The 19,778-nt window shown below is 31.6% G+C and overlaps 2 protein-coding genes and 2 long non-coding RNA genes across 5 annotated transcripts; 2 read left to right on the plus strand and 2 right to left on the minus strand.

The window, feature by feature from the left end:
* Nucleotides 1-4,555: 4,555 nt before the first annotated feature.
* Nucleotides 4,556-5,528, plus strand: LOC107937229 (uncharacterized). The gene is made up of 2 exons (XR_001694631.2): nt 4,556-4,680; nt 5,022-5,528. It is a non-coding gene; the product is annotated as an uncharacterized lncRNA (long non-coding RNA).
* Nucleotides 5,529-9,935: 4,407 nt separating this feature from the next.
* On the minus strand, nt 9,936-14,559 carry LOC107937219 (uncharacterized). The gene is made up of 2 exons (XR_005903722.1): nt 14,157-14,559; nt 9,936-10,726 (listed from the first exon to the last, which is right to left on the minus strand). It is a non-coding gene; the product is annotated as an uncharacterized lncRNA (long non-coding RNA).
* LOC107937218 (BTB/POZ domain-containing protein DOT3) lies at nt 10,079-13,886 on the plus strand. Of its 2 annotated transcripts, none has more exons than XM_016870070.2 (6): nt 10,079-10,365; nt 10,531-10,600; nt 11,097-11,992; nt 12,130-12,388; nt 12,469-12,597; nt 13,249-13,886. In XM_016870070.2, the coding sequence occupies exons 1-6, from the start codon at nt 10,079-10,081 to the stop codon at nt 13,615-13,617; spliced, it is 2,010 nt and encodes a 669-aa protein (XP_016725559.2). In that variant the 3' UTR covers nt 13,618-13,886. The 2 variants fall into 2 exon arrangements, with proteins under 2 accessions (XP_016725559.2, XP_040935653.1); XM_041079719.1 differs by lacking the exon at nt 13,249-13,886 and adding an exon at nt 12,939-13,024.
* A 1,005-nt stretch (nt 14,560-15,564) lies between the features above and the next one.
* LOC107937220 (oxidation resistance protein 1) lies at nt 15,565-18,431 on the minus strand. Its single transcript, XM_016870071.2, has 8 exons — nt 17,949-18,431; nt 17,003-17,532; nt 16,806-16,878; nt 16,637-16,714; nt 16,488-16,551; nt 16,203-16,290; nt 16,011-16,095; nt 15,565-15,891 (listed from the first exon to the last, which is right to left on the minus strand). Exons 1-8 carry the CDS (start codon nt 18,048-18,050, stop codon nt 15,808-15,810), a joined length of 1,104 nt encoding a protein of 367 aa, XP_016725560.2. The 5' UTR covers nt 18,051-18,431; the 3' UTR covers nt 15,565-15,807.
* Between the last annotated feature and the right edge of the window lie 1,347 nt (nt 18,432-19,778).

Genomic DNA, 19,778 nt, shown 5'->3' on the forward strand with positions numbered 1-19,778 from the left:
TTATGGTACAAATTGATACAAATTGATAATGGGTTAGGTAAATGTTCCATGATAATGGATTAGGTAAATATTCCATGATAATGGGTTAGGTAAATGTTCCATGATAATGGTTTAGGTAAATGTTCCATGATGGGAATTTCATGTCTTTTGTATTAAAGAATTAAATGGATGAAATATGAAATTTTATTAAAAGAAAAAGGGGTGAAAAGAACAAAGTTTTGTCCATCTTTGTTCATCATAGCCTAAAGTTAGAGAAGAGAAAGGAGAGGAGAAAGCTCTTGAATGTTCGGTCACTTGGGGAAGAAAATTGAAGGTAAGTTCATGGTAGTTTGCTTCTATCTTGATGTTCATGAGTTCTTCTTGATTCTACCTTAACTTTTGAAGCATATTTTGGTTTTTGGTTGTGCTGTGAGCATTTGGTCATGAATTAAAATGAAGGAAATGGTTGTTGTTTCATGTTCTTTTGATGAAAAATGGAAGATAGGTGAAGTTGAGCCAAACAAATGAGCATGCATGTGCCTTAGATGCTAAGGGGAAAAATCGGCTAACATGTTGTGCTTTAAAATGATGAAATAGAGACTATACTTAAGTAAAATCATAGATATGTGACGATTGATTGGTGATATACATGTTTAAATAACATGCATGCAAGTTATGTGTCAAAGAGTGAATTTGGTAATAAATCTGCTTGGGACAGCAGCAATAATGTGACTTTGGAAAATCACCATAAATTGTGGGAGATGAATTAGAAGCTGAATAAATTATGTAATTAAAGCTTGTTGAGTCTAGTTTCAAATGAACTAAACGAGAACATATTTTGAATTCTGTACAATGAGAAATTTGATTCGTAATGAAGAGTGGTCAGATTAGTCAAACAGTGAAACATGGGAAACTTTAAGAAAAATTTGGTATTGATTGGCCATACCAAAAATTCTGAAAATTTTATGGATAGAAGATATATGATTCTACTTTCTGGGAAAATTAACGGCACTTGATTTGGAGTTTCGTAGCTCCAGTTATAAATAATTTAGTGACTGTTGCTCAGGAAGACAGCTTGTAGTGAAATTATGATTATGTGGTAAACATTGACAAAAATTTGTTAATGAGTTGGTTATTGTTTTCTTATAAGCTTACTATGATCTGTAGGTGTGGTTGGCCGAATATTGTAAGGGGTTAATACATAGTTCGTATTTGAATAGTTAGATTAATGTGTTAGTAATCCAATTGTAGGCAGTTCGTGTGTGGATCTCGTCAGCATATCGTCGCAAACAGGTGTGTAACTAACACCCTATTTCTTAGTCTGGATCGGCAAAAGTCGAAAAGCCGAAATGCCGAAAATCGGTATTTTGTAAATTTGCGAGTGTGCGAATGCTCGTGAGGTAAATCGATTAATATTTTTGGTAAGCTGCAAAATTTGGACTGCAAAGTGCATGATTTCTGTGCCCTCGATATTTTTGGGCTTAATGGGCCAAAATTGGAATGATGGGCCAACGGGCCCAATTCGGTAAGAAACCTCGGTACGTGATTCTGTTAGTACGTGAAAAGTAAGAATATGCATGAAAAGCCCTAAAATAGATAAATTACTGAAATACCTTTAAAAGTGGAAAATTTACAATTTTACCCCTAGTAGATAAATTACCGAAATACCCCTAGGGTTAAATTGACCTAAATGCATGTTTGACTGTTGTTATTTACTGCATGCCATGTTATTATTATCTGATGCATGGGATTGGGATATTGACGGAGGAAGTACTGAAAGTGGCTTGTCCACGTACTGGAGGCTTTGCCTCAATTTACTGTTAACTGAGCAGCAAGGCTGCAACTGTGGAGTGTTGGGCTGGGTGGGTTGAGCTATTCCCCACATGGAGTGTATGGCTGGTACGGGTGGAGTGTAGTGGTTGGTGGGTTGAGTAGTCTCCCCAAATGGCCTTGCATATGTTTACTGATGTTGCATGTATTTTGAAATGGGCCTATGGGCCATACTGTTATCTGAATAAGGGGCTAAGGCCCAGTTTATTGTAATCTGAAAAGGGCCTGGCCCAGTACCACTGTTACCCAAATGGGCTTGCATATGTTTACTGATGTTGCATGTATTTTGAAATGGGTCTATGGGTCATACTGTTATCTGAATAAGGGTCTAAGGCCCAATTTATTGTAATCTGAAAAGGGCTCTGGCCCAGTACCACTGTTACCTGAATGGGCTTAGGCCCAATGGGCTTGAGCTGACTTGGGCTTTGAATCGGTTTTCCTTACACACTGAGTTTCCCCAAACTCACCCCTTTTATTTTCATCCACGCAAGAAATCCCCAACCATAGTGGGCTTGGAGCTGTGAGGGAATTCGGAGTGGCTACCCGTTCTGAAAGTTTGATTTTCTTCTGGTGAACTGGACATCCTTTTAATTACGTTTGAGGTTTTGGGCTTTTAAATGTAATAAGGCCGCTTATTTATTTTTGATGGTTTTTATATGTTTTATTAAGATAGGTAATATTTATATTTAACTGTTGAAATTGGATAGTTTTAGGGCGCGTTTTCAAAAACAGTAATTGTTTTCAAAATAACACGAAAACAAACAAAACTTCCGCAATGAAGATATTTTCCAAAATTAATCACTTTTCCTAAAAAGGACTTAATCAAATCGGTTTCCTAGAAATATACATGACATTAAGGTATGGCAATGGTGGTTTGCATGTCTAGGATTGGATCCGAAGGGAGTTTGGTACTTAAGCAGTCCGATGGACTCACCTCCTCTTTTTCGGTTTCCTACCTGGTGCACAGCTTCCATTCACTTTAACCTATAATGAATTTATCTTTTAAAACACTAAGTAAGTTTTTCTGGATCAACAATATAAAATGTTTTGAACGTTTCGATGTGGCATGTCAGATCCGGTCATAACGTCTGGGCCGGATTTTGGGTGCTACAAAAAGAGTTATAAATACATCGAAAGCACATAATAAAAACGACAATAATATTAAAAAATAATGACAATGCATGCGATATATTAAACGTAATAATAGTATCAAACACGAAATAAAAACAATGTATATATATACATAATAAGGATATTAAGAGTATGTACGTAAAATATATTTATATATATAAATAGTAATAGTGTTAGAAATATACTATATCTAGTGTTTGAAGTATATACCTAAGATAGTAAAAATATAACTTGTAATGTTAAAATATATACATAATATATACATATATATAAAATAAATATTGAAAAATGTATGTACATAATAAAATAAGAAAATGATACATTTATAATAAGTACATGAAAATATCTATACATATATGTAAATAATAACAATAATATTAAAAGTAAGTAATAATAGCGAAAATAATAAGAATAATATGGTATTAAGAGTATACATATAAAAATATAATATTGAGAGTATATATACATATAATAAAACGCACTAATATCAATACTAAGAATAAGGATAATATAGAAAAAATATATATATGAAATAGTACAAAAATGTATAACTAATGGTATTAAAATATATACATAATAATAGTATTACAAAGTGTACACATAGCATTAAAAATATATACATAATATGGCGTTGAAAAATACATACATAATATAGTATTAAAATATTTACATAGCATTTACATATTAGAAATAATAATGTTAAAAGTACCTATTAATAATATTATATACATATAATAAATAATAATAATAACAATAATAGCAAAAATACAAAAGAAAGTATGACATAATAAGGTAAGGAAAGTAAAATATAATATATTAAAGATAATAAATATAATAGTAAATATAATAATGTTAAAAAAATACCATACATAAAGAGTATATATATACATATATAATAAAAATATACACTAATATTTATAAATAATAATAGTAAATATAATAATAATAATAATATTAAGTATAGTATAAATAATATGTACATAACAGTAATAATAATAAGTAACAATAATAATAATAATAATATAGAAATTCAAAAAAGTAAACATAATATAATAATATTAAAATAAAATAATTTTAAAAAAATACTATGTAGATATAAACACATATACGTATGTAAATAAAATATACACTAATATAGTAATAATGATAATCAAATAATATTTAAAATGATATAAAATAACGACGATAATACGAAAATAAACTAAAATTTAAAAAAAAAGACTAAATTTTGAAAAAAACAAAGTTTTGGGGAAATTTTAAAGAGAAATAAAGAAAAAGGATCAAAATGGCATACGCGCATAACCTAGGAGGACTAAAATAGAAAATATTCCTTCCGATCAAAACACAACATATCAGTGGGGACTAAATTAAAAAGTGCGACAACTTCCTGGGGAAAATTTTAAAATAAAAAAAAATTAATTGCAAAAGCTTGAAAAAGCGGAAGGACTGCACGCGAAAATTTCCCCTTTTTCAAAAACACGCGGATCCTGAGGCGGGTCGGGTCGGGTCGGGTCGGACCGGGTCGTATCAAAACTACGTCGTTTTGAGATTAAATGGCAGCCCCCAAAACGACGTCATTTTGGGAGGCTATATAAAGGCCAAAATTAACAAAAAAAATCATTTGGTGATGAGAGAAAGAAGAAAAAAATGAGAGAGAAGGGAGGGGGAGGGGGATTTCCGGCCAATGGCCGGTCACCGGTCCAATCGCCGGACCACCGTCGCCGTCGGTGGCCGAAAAAGGTAAAATTTTATTTTTTTATATTATATTTTTATATGTATTTATTAAATATATGTTGATAGATAAAAAAATAGGTTCAAAAAATGAAAAGGAAATAAAATAAATCACCTTTGGCCTTCGGTTTAGGCTTTTGGTGTTTGGTTCTCTGATTTGTGAAGGTTCTTCTACTTTTACACCACTAGAGTCGCTTGTTTTCCTTCTGTTTTATATATATTGGTTGCTGAAATTTGGCTTTTTTATTAAGATTTGCCGAAAAATAATCCCTACATTTGATGTTTTGATGGCTTTTTATAGCCTTTACATGCATTTTTATTAATATTACTTTACTGTATTCTTCTTGCAGGAGCAGTTGAGCGGTGGAGGTGACCGGTGGTGCAGGGAATGGTGCTGTTAGTTGGTGTCAGGGACAAGTGGGGGGTAGGTGGTTCGGCTAAGGGTGATTAGGGTTAGGGTGGTTAGGGTATTGGGCTTGTATGTTGGGTTTGGGTATTAGGTTGGTATTGGGCTGAGGGTGGATTAGATGGTTTAAGGGGTTTGGGTTGTAAAAAGGTTTATGTTCGGGCCCGGGCAATTTGGGCTTTTACAATTGTAAGAGAAAAACATACAGTTGCTTCACCTAATCACGTTGTAAAAGAAACAGCTAAGAATGAAACAAGAGTGAGACGTAGGAAAAAATGGGAGATTAGTAGATCCTGGGCCATTCTATTATAGAAAATAGATGACCTTCATTTCTTTCTCTAGCCAAGCTACTCCCTGATGTCTCATGGAAAAAGAAAATGTTTCAGAAATAAGAAAGATTGTTTCAAATGCAAGAGCTTGTTTTAAACGAGTTGTCTTTAATTGGATTCAATTGTTGGTGGTTTCTAGGATTTTGTTTGGAGACGAAGGAAAGTGGGAGATGACTGGAATTTGTTTTATCCTATCTTTTAACTCTTTAGCTTTTATATCATGATATGTCTCAACCAAATATCAAATTATACCTAGATTGAGATTTCATTGTAGGATGATTGTTTATCGTTCAAAAAAGATTGCAATTTGTGTACCAGTGGGGAAAAATCATTGTTTGTTGTATAATATAAAGAAGTGAAAATTTTTGTTGTAAATGAATGTGAACTAAGCATGAAATTGAACAACCAAGGTGAATTATCATAAAAAAGCTTTAATTTTTTCTTTTTTATTCAAGCTTAAATTAACTTTCTCAATCCCAGGAGAATGTATACTACAATATTTGTAACTTGTTTCGTTAAAAATTGAGACAAATGAGTTTAGGGTTCAAAAGTTAAAGGAAAGACAAAAGGTAGAGTTAAAATGTTTGTTGATGGAAGTTCCAGCACATTTTTTTGTCACAATATTATTTTATTTATATAAATATTTAAAGTTAATATATATAATAGGTCCTGTTCTTTTCATTATTTTGGAATTTAGTTTTTATTTTTATTTTTATTGTCAGGAATTTAATTTTTTTATTTTTCATATTTTAAAATTCAAGTTCAATTGTTAAAATTGTTAACTATTTTTGATTAAATTTGTGAGTATAATATTTTAAAATAATAATAAAAAATTCATTTGGTAGCACTGTAAGTTTTTGGTAACTGATTTGATGAAACATATTTCTAAATTTTAATATTACATTTATTCTTTAAATTCATGCTTTTACATTTTTGGAATACCAAGTAAATGTTGAGTTTGAATGGCTAAGCCAAACGCCCATTATATTCAGAATTTTTGAAATTTTGATTTTTAATTGTTTTTAAAAATATTTTCAATATAAATACATATTATTTGGTTAGAAATCATACTAAACTGATTTTTTTATTAATTTATTATATTTTCTTATAATATGTATGTATTTTATTAAATTTAATTTACTTAATTTTGAGATTAAAGATAGTTTTATTAAATTGTACAATTATGTCTTAGTTTGTTAGAGGGATTGGCACAGAACCGAATGTCTTAGGATTATTACGAAAGATCATCACTTTTTAAGCCTTTAACTTTTTGATCGAATTCTGAACTTTAAAGTTTCATTCTTAAATTTTAGGCTATTAAGATATTTGTGAAAATCGTTACTTATCTGTCAGTTCAATAGATCAAGTAAATGACCCAACATTCTATTTTATTTATGTAATATATGAGATTTTGTCCATATTCTGCGAAAATCGAGTTAAGCATGCTAACATAGTTTTAAATTTATAGAATGTATAATTTTGAAATATCTAAGTTTTATATTTTCTTAAGTTAGATTATTTGATTAATTTTGAAAAATATGTTACTAGATTTCATTTATATATATATGTTATTCAATTATATTTTGGCATATAGTGTAAAAAAATATGCATCTATTCATGTTTTATGTGATCAAGTTTTTATGATTTTAAATTTGCTGCTATGTTCCAACCCTATCAATGACGGTAAAACATTGGCCATATCAACATGTATTTTTGGTTTAGAAACCTATTTTAACCGTGTCATTGATTTAGAATAGGGGTTTTGATCTATTGCTATTAGGTTGATTTGTGATTTTTGTTTTGACTCAATGTCACTGGAGTTAATTATGGTTTTTGTTTCGAAACTATTTTTAAAAAAAATAAAAATATAAAATATATAGAAAATAAAAATTATTTTGAAAAAAAAATAAAAACATAAAATATTTTCAAAAATCAAACTGAGTTTAAGAATTTCCTATCACGGGGCTATAACTTTGGCTTCGCAATTCGTGCGACCTTAGATGAACAGAATAGTCACAAAAAAGCAATGTCCATAAGGTGTTTGAGTAAATGCTTTCAATATATTTTTTAACTCAAAGAATAAGATACAATGAATAATTATAAATGAGGGGAAACATTCTATTTATAGTTGAGTTTCACCAAATCTAACAATATAACTAGCTTGACATCAACGGATGAGATTGAAGTCTATCAACAATTAAGGGATTTATATAATCCCTAATATTACAAAATTAAATTTTATCATATTACAAATCTTCTAAGATTATTTTTCATATTTATCAAGGTATCCCTAATTTTCGATAAGTGCTTTTACCAGGCCACCAAGACTTCAAGTAGACAGATTTTTCTACATGTTTTACGAATCAAACTAGTTCAAGTGAGTTAAATGAGTCTCATTTAATAGATTAACTTATATGGAACATTTTTTATGCTTTGATCACAAACTTTGAGCTGTGCCCCATGACATTCTTTAAAACTTCAATTTCAGGTTCACTTTCAATTCCCTCTAGATTACCATCAGTATCTTGACTAACCCTTACATGTTTGCCTTAGAAGCCAATTTCTATTTAGCAGCTTACAACACCTCATCATTATCACCATCTAACAAATATCTAGTTCAAAGTTTTCTACAATATGCTATGACAAGAATTTTTTTCTGATGGATTACTCCGGTAATGAAACAAGGTTATAAAAGACCTATCACTGAAAGGGACGTTAAGTTGGATACATAAGATCAGACCAAAATACTGATTCATAAGTTAGCATTATGCTACTTCCCTTGCATTTGCTTCCACATGATAATGCATACAATCATTCAAAGATAGCGATTTCTAAGCCATGGCTTCTGAGAGCACTGAATAGTATAGCTTGGGAGGAAGGTTAGTTAGCTATGTGATTACATTTTTCCCTTCCTTTATAATAGTGATAATGATTAATGAGAACTTATGCATTTTGAAGAATTCTTTTGTCAAGTCTAGATGTTATTACCGATCGACACTGAACCGGCACACCGTTTAATCTTTTGCATATATGCAAGGTACACCCATTCAATGCCGATTGATAAGTTCTAGTCATTCAAATAAAAATGTATATTTGATTTTTCTAACCAGTTTTCAACTCTTTCTCTATTTCTTTTTGAGGTGTATCTTTTAGTGATTAACAACCTTGAAATTAATAAATATGTGCAATTCCCCTATGTACTATGCTCATCTTGCTGCATCTTGAGCTCGATTTTATATGGAAAAATTATTATTCCCCAAATAGGTTAATACAATGTTTTACGGGTTAATACAAAATTTAAAATTCTAATAATATAAAAGGTAAAAAATATATATTCTAAAAAAATCTAATTATATTTATACCATACATAATATGCAAACGTCATGAGTTGATTAAACATTAACATAATTGTGAAAATACACAAATGTTAAAATTATAAATCTAAGTTATATAGTATTCATACTGGATCATTGAATTTATTTAATGTTCCACTTTTTATTATTTTTTGATAAAAGAAAAATTAGGTGGGATTATTAGGGATTAAATCTAAATTTTCGTTTAACAACATAAATATTTTTTCTGCTAAATCAAAAGGTTATTGGCTAAATTAAAATATTATTATTCATTCTTATATTACTATCCATTTAAATATTCAAATAAATGGTGAAATTAAAATATTATATCCTTTTCTAGTATCAGAGTATATAAGAAATATTACCTAATTTTTAAATTAATAAATGGCTTCTTTGAAACTCATTTACTTTCCAATAAAAAACCCAAATGAGGAAAAAAAAAACCCAAGCAAAAACCATAATGTAATCTCTTACTATAAATAATGACTTTTTGATTTTCTATTTAAATCAGCATATACATAAATAAAATTTTAATATCAGAAATTAGGAACATTGGAAAGATTTACCATATTTTGAAGCAGATTTGACTATGATAATATATTCATTGGTATATATTGTTTTAGTCCTAAATTGATATCAAGTAGCTTATATTTTATTTTGATCAGAAATTTCGATGCCTTCTGGTTAGTCAATGTGTTTTAACCCGTTTCAGTCAATATTGATTTATACCAATTAGTATCAAATTTTAATATTCTAAACTAATTTTTAATTTTTTAATTTTAATTATTTTAATTTTTCTATAATTATTTTAAAAATTAAAAACTATTAAATTAAATTGTTATTTACATGAATGCTTGTGTGTATATGATGCATAATTTATTTTTATAAAAAAATTAAGAAATTAAAACATTAATTTATCAAGAAAATAAAAATGAGACAATAAAAATATATATAATAATCATTTATATATATGTAAAAACATTTAAAAACATCGATAAATTCAATATAACACATTAATATCAACCCTAAAACAGTACATTCACCGATATCGTTGCATGATGGAGGATATGGACTGAAACTAGTATAATAAATGTGGGACAACAGTGTGTCTGTGTCCAGTCAGCCACACAATCACAGTTTAATAATACGACCCAAAGCATAAATGTGGTTCAAAAATTGACAAATCATAACATTCCCTTCAATTATAATACATCAAACCTTGATCAATCTCCATCTTTTTCCTTACAACAGTTTCTATACTTATTTTTAAAAAAACCAGTGAAATGAGCAGAGCCCACCACCAACCAAATTGATCTTTTATGTCCCTTCTAGCCACATACTTGCTCCTCACATTTACTCAAACTGCACCCTACTTTTGTTTCATATGTTCTTCACCCATTTATACAATACCAAGTTACTCAACAAGCCAAATATTACTATTGCAGGAAGAGCACATTACCATGAAATCTCTTCAAATGCCTCACCCTCAAAGTCCTGTTGGAAGTGACGCCGATGGCACCGATCATCAACCCTATGACCAAAGCATCGTCGTTCCAAATAAGCTCATCCTGGCAGCTGATAGCTTTGAAAGGAAAGAACTCTCATGGTAAAAAAAACATGTATTCCTTGCTATTCAAGCTCTTAAAACTTCATTCCAGAACACTATAATTTCCAACTAATAATTGCTGTGTAATCAATAAAAACGTTTAGATGCATACAGAGTATATTATCTCCAGCTCATGCGGTTCGTTTCTTTTTTGAGCGAATGCAGGTTTGCCACAACTCAAATCCCTACAGATTTAGCAATCCAAGTTCAGGATGTCATCTTTAATGTTCACAAGGTAACCTGCAAACATAAAAACGATCTTGTGTGGCATCCGAGTGACGTGCATAATCATTAGGATTTAGGACCCTTTCTTTTTCTTTGTTCTCCTTCTTTACTCGAACCCTTCTTTAGCGAAACTAAACTGCAATAATCAAGAACATTAAATAAGAAAAAATAGATAAAACATAGAGTAAGGCAACTGGAGGACATTCCAAGTCCCTTGTGATATGATGTGATATATATATATGTATAGAATATTGGAAAATAAAAAAATTTGGCTTTCAACCCTGATTTATCACAGTTTCAGATTTCTACGATTCAAACTTTTTCCTAGAGAACAAAACTCTGAATATTCTCTGACCAAGTTGGAAGATGAAAGAAACCAGTTATTCTTTCGATGTACTCATATCAATTAACATAATATCTTACCAACTTGAAAATTAATGAATAAAAAGATGGAAAACCAACCATTGTATCTAACCAATAGCTCTCATATGTTTCTCCTGAAACAGTATCCCTTGGTATCAAAATGTGGCTACATCAGACAGCTGGAACTTCAGCCTTCAATCTCAAAATTCAGGCATGATCTCAAGCTTGAGAAATTTCCAGGTGGACCAGATACATTTGAGATGATTCTACAATTTTGTTACGGTCTCCCAGCAGACTTGAACCCAAATAATATAGCAGCACTTAGATGTGCATCTGAATATCTAGAGATGACAGAAGAATTTGAAGATGGAAATCTCATAACCAAGGCAGAAGCTTTTCTAACGTTTGTAGTCCTGGCTTCCTGGAAAGACACTATTACAGTCCTCAAATCTTGTGAAACCCTGTCTCCATGGGCAGAAAACCTTCAGATTGTCAGAAGATGTTGCGACTCAATAGCTTATAAGGCCTCAAGAGAGAATTCATCAACTGGAGAAATAGTTAGTGAAGAAAGCTGGTGGTTTGACGACGTGGCTACCCTTCGCATTGATCATTTCATGAGGATTACGACAGCAATTAGAGCAAAAGGAACAAAAGCAGAGATCATAGGGAAATGCATAATGCATTATGCAGGTAAGTGGCTGCCAGACATGGATGGGGGACTGGAAGGACTGAGAGGATATGTATTTGGAAAGAGTGAGTTGCAATTCAGTGTTTTGAGAAGGAAGGAAGAAGAGAGTGCAGGACAAAACAAGGAACAAAGAACGATTATCGAAAGCTTGGTAAGCATGCTTCCTTCTCAAAATGGAGCTGTTTCATGTAAGTTCTTGTTGCAGATGTTGAAAACAGCCATGGTGTATTCTGCATCTCCAGCTCTTATAACAGATCTAGAAAAGAGAATTGGATTGATGCTGGAAGATGGCAATGCAAACGATCTACTGATTCCTAATTATAAGGATGAAGATCAAGGACTAATGCTAAAGTGAGTATTCTACCATCTACCTCATTCATAGATTATACAATTTAGCAAGCTAATGAAACTCTCCAGAGGAGAATTCCTTTCATAACCATGCAATAAGACTGCTTTATACTCCAACTCATATATACCTTCTTCAACAGTTCACCTGAGCAGCGAACGATGCACAACATAGATGTGGTGCAAAGGATTTTGGACTATTTCCTGATGCATGAACAACAACAACAGCAACAAAAGATAGGGAAAACAACTGTTAGTAAGCTATTGGACAATTACTTGGCTGAAATAGCAAGGGATCCAAACCTTTCCATCACAAAATTTCAAGCTCTTGCTGAATCCTTGCCAGAAAATGCTCGATCATGTGATGACGGTCTCTATAGAGCCATTGATATCTATCTAAAGGTTACTTGCTAAGCCTCTTATTCCTTTTATATCACTTGTTGACATTTGATCTTAATATTTAAACTTGATATCCTTTTCAGACTCATCCTTCATTATCTGAGCATGACCGCAGAAGATTATGCAAAATAATGAACTGTGAAAAACTATCATTTGATGCATGCATGCATGCTGCACAAAATGATCGGCTGCCCCTAAGAATTGTTGTCCAGGTAACTTAATTCAGAACTTCATATTTAAAATCTTTAATTGCATCAGTATTTCCCATGACAGTTTGTACTGTATCAGCTATCAAGCTCAATGAGCCGATTCTTAATTACACAAAACTAACAATTCATGGTTCTAAAGCAAAACAAGATTGTGGCATTAAGCAGTAAAGTATAATATAGACAGAGGTTGTCAGCATTAGGCACACATCTATATAACTACTTTTCATTGATAAGCATATCATCTAGTGAAAACACCTAGAGACAATCCGATACAGTGCACATTCATAGCAGGAAAAGTTCAAGTAAACTATATGAGCAAAAACTAATAGATAAATCAATCACAGATCACTTAAAAGCAGAAAAATCAAATATATTCACTGGAGAAGAAGGAAAAACAGGGTCAAAAGGACAATTATGGACACCAGAAGGTAATGTTTAGATGTTTCCAAGCTTTAAACTACGTAGTGAATCCAAAGAACTTATCTTGATTACATGCATCTAATAACATAATATTGGAATTAAATGCCATCAGAATGAAGAGAAGGTGCAGTCAAGGGAAGCTATTGATATTCTGAATCTCTGATAGTAGATAAGCTCACCAGGCATAAACTCATCTCTGAAAGCTAACAAGGTCCATGTACTTAATACATGCAGGTTTTATTTTCAGAGCAAGCAAAGATGAGGATGGCAATGCAAGGTAAGGAATCATCAATAATAGCTGATAATTCTGAACAAGAGGAACCCCGACCATCCACAAACACAGAGATAAAGAACCTCAAATCAGAACTCGAGAATGTGAAGACAAAGATGGCAGAACTACAAAATGACTACTCTGACCTTCAGCAAGAGTATGAGAAGATAACAAGCAAGCACAAGAATGCATCACCTTGGATTTTGAACTGGAGGAAGATTAAGAACTCTTTACATGTGGTGGCAGAAAATGATGACAATGGAGATGGACAGCAAAGGCAAAATAAACCTGGTTTTAGACTCAGCTTTAGACGCAGGCGATCGGTGTCGTAAGCTCATTCACAGTAAGCATCTTATGATGCAAATGCTCAAGCAGCTCAAACCAAGCAATAGCCTCAACAACATTATTTGCGTATTTTTCCATCTTTGACTAGCTTATTACACAAGGTTACAATGCATGTTATCATCATAAATACCTTATCTTAAAGTATCACTGCATCTGTTTCTTCTAAATGAAGGATGCAAGGACCATGTTCATAATGGAAAAGGAACTGTGATCTCAGTCATGTAAATCTTAATGGATAATCTGTTATTAGACCAAAGCAAATATTCATAAAGGCATTGTTCAGCTTTTATTAATCCAAAGCAAACATACATAAAGGCATTGGATTTCTTAACAAGGCATCGGATCATTCATAGAAATTTGATCAACAATCATCAATTCAATAACACTCAACCCTTTTGCAAAAACCACAAAACTGATTATGCTCTATCAATCAAAAAGAAGAAAAACCATAATACTTCAATGAAATACAAAAAGAAACTTAATCATGGACACCTCCCATTAAAACTCTTATTAAGAACCTACCTACCATGTTGAGAGTAGGGACTTTGCCGACATCGATACCGTAGAGGGACTGGAGGAGGCGTTTAATCTCTATCTTGGATGCCGATGGGATGGTTTTGAGAGCTATTTCTTTGATGTTGGCCAAAGTGTTTGGCATCAATAGCTTGATTGCAAGGCTCGCCAAGTTTACAACTCGTCTTCCTAATCTACTACCCATTTTCTACCTTTCCCTTCTTCAGGCAACTCTGGGTTCTTTTCTTTTTCCCTGGTGGAGCTCAGAGATAGAATGGTAACTGAAGTGGGTTTTTTTTGGTAAGGTTTCTGCAGAAAGAAACCAGTGCCAGTGCTTACTCTACTTTCATTTTTGGTTAAAATCTGTCACTAGTGCTTCTAGTTTTCATAAATTTAGAATTTAATCTCTGTATTTTAATTTCTAAAAATTATTTTATTAAGTTTACCTTCTTTACAACATAGTAAAAAAACTAAATTTTAAAAAATATATATATATATAAATTAAATTTTAAATTTATGAAAAGTCCGTAAATTATGCAAGAAGTTCTATTCTCCATTTTTATCTAGCAACTTTATCTTGGGCTAATCTAAAAATTATGTTTAATATTAACGGACCATTGAGAAAACTTCAGCTTGTGAATTAGTAAGCACTGGCCATTAATATTGGTGCTAACACACGTATTTGAGCTCTTCTTGGTTACAAACACAAGCCCGAACGTTCGTTATTGATAAATTTTGAGTAAAAATATTAGAAAAAAAAATTTTAAACTCGTTTGAAATACAAGCTAGATTCGGTTTTTAATATTCAAACCTCTGCTTGGCTCAACCTGGCCCTTTTTCAAATTTATAATTATTTTTCTTTTTTTATGCATTATGTATTTTATTATTTTATATAGTATAAAAGTTCAATATACTGTGTTATATGGTAAATATTAAAAATATGTTCATTTGAATAAAAACAAATTTTAAAAAAATAAAACTAAAAAAATATATAAACATATTTAAATAAATTCATGTTAACCATTTACAAATACGATGAAATTTAGCAAAATTTAAAACATATTTTAGGGTGAAATTATTTAACTACACATGCTAATTAATATCATTTATGCGTTGGCCTAAAGCTGACTTGACTCATGAATTCTTCTATCTGTCTTTGTCGTGGAAAACTGAGTGGATAAATTTATAAATCTTATTATTTGAATACTCATTAAAAAATGCTTGTATGCAAATTAAATTTTAATATAACCTATGGAATCAAAGTGCATTATCACGTGATTATCACTCTCTAAATCGGAAAATAAAAACGACTAAGAATTTGTTCTACAATCATCTCATAAATGGAATAAATAAAAAAAGGGGATATCGAAAAGTTTCTTTTAACCTCGCTTGTGAAGTTAAAACATTCTAATGCTCGTATATCTCGAAATATAATGCCTATAATCCATATATTGCAAGTAACATTTAGCTTGTGTACAAAAAAGAAAACATTATGAAGTCTATGAATAAGCACTTGTATGTACAAGGTTGGGCAAGTATGTATAATGAAATGTACAATTGAAAGAAATATTCACATTCGGGTCGTTAATTGAGTCGGCAAACAGCAAAAGAAGATCGTACCGAACAAAAATCGTCATGAGAACCAGCAGCCGGTGTGAAGTTTTTTACCAGCGGCAAATTCCAGGCATCTCTGTTCTGCTTGAAGCAAGTATTTCCTCGTATTTTGATCCGTGTACGAAGCCCCACAACTACGATACAAATGAAAGAATTACAAAGAAGTCAAATACGAATACACAAAGCAAATGGAACAGTGACATTGGTGGGGAACGGAGCAAGAGAGAGAGAGACGGAAGTACGTCATGCATACCTCAACCTCCTTTACTTCGAAGTCTTTAGTGGACGCAAGAGAGGGATTTCCGTAGGTTTCGGAGAACAAGCTAGATCCATTCAAACTAATTACATAAAAAAATATCTTAATATATCAGAACGCAGTGTTTCATTAACTAGTTTATCAGCATCACATTTTATATAAAAGAACCCAAGGGGACAGATAACTCACAGATCACCATCTAGATAGAGCGCAAAATGGCCGCCACCACCCATTGCTAGAAATTCTGTGGAACAGAGAGTGAAATATCGATTCGCACCTGTTCCATGTTCACAATTAGATCTACCAAGTTTACTCAGAGAGAAACTGTTCTAAATATCAACAATTAGGTCAGCATGCTTGAGTTCCATGTCATTTTCAGCTGTCAGTATACTACATTCCAACACAGACACACACATACACATGATCTTCGTGCGATAGTAACAATTTCAAAATGATATACAAAGATGGGAATACCTGTTGGACGGTATATAACCGGGCCACCAGGTCCATTTGTGAAAACGAAGGTATTATTTGTTCCCTGTTCAAAATGTAAATTCAACTTCAACAAACTACTTATAAGAAATACTAGCTGGAGACGATTAGTGTTTTCTTTTCAGCATCACCTGATATTTCTTATTAGTCGGTTTTAGGGGCGCCTCAACCAGGCCACCAAACACTGCACCTTTACGGTCTCCAACAACCTGCAAGAAAATAATGGCATCAGCCCATTGATCTAACCGGAACAACATGAATCATCAACAAGAACAATAATGCTATAAAGTTAACCATTACCAGTAAACTGAGGCCGGGCCAGAGCACGCTTCTTCTATACAATGTTGACAGTGATATACCGTGCCTCCATGTACTGCAAAGGCCGGCAGAGATTTATCAAGGAACGGACAATAAACTGTTTCTTGAAATACGTGAAACTAAACATCCTAAGAAAGACCAAATTCAGTCCACTGAACCGAAAAGCAATGAAATTTCACCTGTAGAGCAATAACCACTTTCTCCCTTGAACAAGAGCCGGAAGTGATCCATAAAGGGCATTTCTTGTTTTCTCCGTAAGAAGCAATGATGGTTCAGAAGTTTCCGGAAGATCTTCAGAATCCAAATGTTCCTCGACATTTTGCATATGTCTCATCTCAAGTCCGTCGAATTTAGCACCAGCCTTATCATCATCATCATCACTTTTCTTGGCAGAATCGCCCTTGTTGTCTTGATTTCGGTATCCAATTATCCTAGTAGCTTGGTAAAGAGCTCTAAGTGATTGCTTACCTTTAGAAAGTAAGCTTTTCCTTACACCATTCTCTTTCGTTTTTGTGTCGGATCCATCACCAGTTTCCTCTCGATCATCTTCCTCATCAAGATTCACATTGTGACCTGATTCCGAAGAAGACAATAACGAATAGAGGAATGCGGTAAAGGAAGACGTATCGGGGCCATCAACAAGATCCCCCCTATCATCCTCTTTGTTAATTGACTCTACTTGACTTATTTTTGGCTCACTCACAGTTTCCTACCATAAATAGAAAAACATATAGAGTTAAAAACTTGGAACACTGGTGCAAGCTTTCAACATAGGCTGGGATTGGTAACCATGTTCTTTTCATTGCAGAAAAGGTTCAAAATCACAAATTCACAACACCAAGCCTACAATCTAAAGTTCAGACAAAGAATTTTAACAAGCAATCTAATAAATTCTAATACCAGAAAAAGGTGAGACCTTAAGAAACTCAATCAAATACCTTCACAGCATGAACATTCAAAGCAATCAAAACAACGATAAGAAAAGCCCCTTTATCCAGGGTGTTGACCAAACAATAGAGCATGTCAACACCATCATCATCATAAACATTCATACAACAAGCAAAAAAAAGGGGGGGGAGCCTGTACAAGATATATAGAGATAAAGCAAAGGGAGAGAGCACTTACAGGAGGCTTAGATGATTTATCAGAGATGGGGTTAAGAAGTCCAGTGGTAAGATCAGTTACAAAGTGCACAGCTTTGCTCTTCAAAGACCTTTTCTTTCCCATTTTTCCTCCCTTTTCTTCTATCCAATATTGCACAAAGATGAGATTTTTACACAAGTTCCAACCTTTTTTTTTGTTGTTGTTGATTTCAGAGGTGTCTGATGATCCTATATTTCATCCTTAATTCTCAAAAAAAGGGGAAAAAAACATTCTTCTGTTGGGTTCTACCAAATTGCCCAATACACCAAATTCAACTACAAAACCATGATTTAATAATACAATACCTATCTTTATGAAGAAACTACAAACCCAGTTTTTCTTTTTTAATCTTTCCTACCAAAAAAATAGGGAAAGAAAAAAGAGTACGTTTAAAGGAATAAAGAAAGTTTAGTGCTCATCCTGTTACATTTTTTTGTCAGCTGTTAAACAGTTGACACGTCCTTCTCTAGTGTCATGAATTGGATCCTGATTTAAGGTTTTTCTATTGGGATAATCACCAATTTGCCACATTTTAACTCTAATCTTCTTTTTGAATCATTTTTTAACTTCAAATTTTACTTAAATTACTTTGTTTTGGGCAGAAAATAGATTAAATTGTTAAAATTTTAATTAGTATAACATAGTAGTTTACCTCGTTCATTGTTAATATGAATAATTTTTTTTTTAAAAATATAAATTTTTTATTTTTGTTTTGAAATTTTACTACTCTATTTACCTTGTTTGTATCATTAAAATTTTCACTGAAAAACAAATTAAAATTAAAACTAAAATAATAAATGAGATAAATATTAGCTAAATTTAGCATTATATATATTTTTATTTCCTCTCAAAAGTTGATTATGAAGAAAAAACTGTGGATTGGCCCGAACCCAAAGGGTTGTTTCCTATTTTTAAAATAATATAAAAAAATTTTAAAAAATATTTATTTAAATATAAGTTTTAGTTGAGGCTGTCCAAATTTATAAAATTTATGTCCAACGTTTAGACAAAGAGTTCCATCATTAGAAAAGTCTATTTCCGAATGCTTACGTATAAAAAAATTAAATAACAGCACAAGGAATTTAATATGGTTTTCTTTTCTTTTCTTTTCTTTTTTGTAAAAAAAAAAATATTTTTATCAATATATATATAATTTTAAAAATTATAAAAGAATCAATGTATAAAAATACAGAAAAAATAATAATTTAAACATATGTAAAGATTAAATTTTAGAAATAAAAATTAATTTCAAAAAAATTATAATTAAACTCTAACATAGGAGTGAGCATTCGATCGAGTCAAATAAAAAAATTTCGAATTAGTCAAGTTGACAAATCATATTTTAGTAACCAAACTCAAACTGAATCGAATCAAGTCAAAAAAATTTGAGTCGAGTTAACGAATCTTATTATTTATACTTAACGTTGCATTTATGTTGACCGATTATTTAACTAGTAGGCAAAGTACAAGATTATTTAACTATATAAATAATATAATGGTTTTACCTTTTAACTTGGCTAAACATTTATCAAAACGACGTAGTTTTACCTTTTATTATCCGGATTTTCAAATAACTCGAATTGTGTAATTCATATTCGAGTTAAACCAAAAATTTTGATTTTTTTTATTCGAGTTGATTCGAATAATTCGATTAACTCAAACTATTTAATTCATAATTTAATTTTTTTATCTAATTTTTTGAATCGAATCGAATTTTATTTACCCCTACTCTGGGTAATTTTTAACCCAAAAAGAAAAAATAGGTAATTTCTTCATATTCATCATTATGCATGAAACAATTTTTTCATCAGT

This window comes from Gossypium hirsutum, chromosome A02 (genome assembly GCF_007990345.1).
Source record: "Gossypium hirsutum isolate 1008001.06 chromosome A02, Gossypium_hirsutum_v2.1, whole genome shotgun sequence".
Classification (NCBI taxonomy): Eukaryota; Viridiplantae; Streptophyta; class Magnoliopsida; order Malvales; family Malvaceae; genus Gossypium; species Gossypium hirsutum.

Bases quoted from the DNA above. Each gene is read 5' to 3' on its own strand.
- LOC107937220 (XM_016870071.2), bottom strand. From the start codon at position 18,050: ATGGGAAAGAAAAGGTCTTTGAAGAGCAAAGCTGTGCACTTTGTAACT. The intron at 16,552-16,636 runs GTGATGCTGAAA...CATTTTGAACAG, and splicing joins CGACTAATAAGAAATATCAG to GGAACAAATAATACCTTCGT. The intron at 15,892-16,010 runs GTATGCATGACG...TTTGTATCGTAG, and splicing joins TCGAAGTAAAGGAGGTTGAG to TTGTGGGGCTTCGTACACGG.
- LOC107937218 (XM_016870070.2), top strand. From the start codon at position 10,079: ATGTCCCTTCTAGCCACATACTTGCTCCTCACATTTACTCAAACTGCA. The intron at 10,366-10,530 runs GTAAAAAAAACA...GAGCGAATGCAG, and splicing joins GAAAGGAAAGAACTCTCATG to GTTTGCCACAACTCAAATCC. The intron at 12,389-12,468 runs GTTACTTGCTAA...TATCCTTTTCAG, and splicing joins CCATTGATATCTATCTAAAG to ACTCATCCTTCATTATCTGA.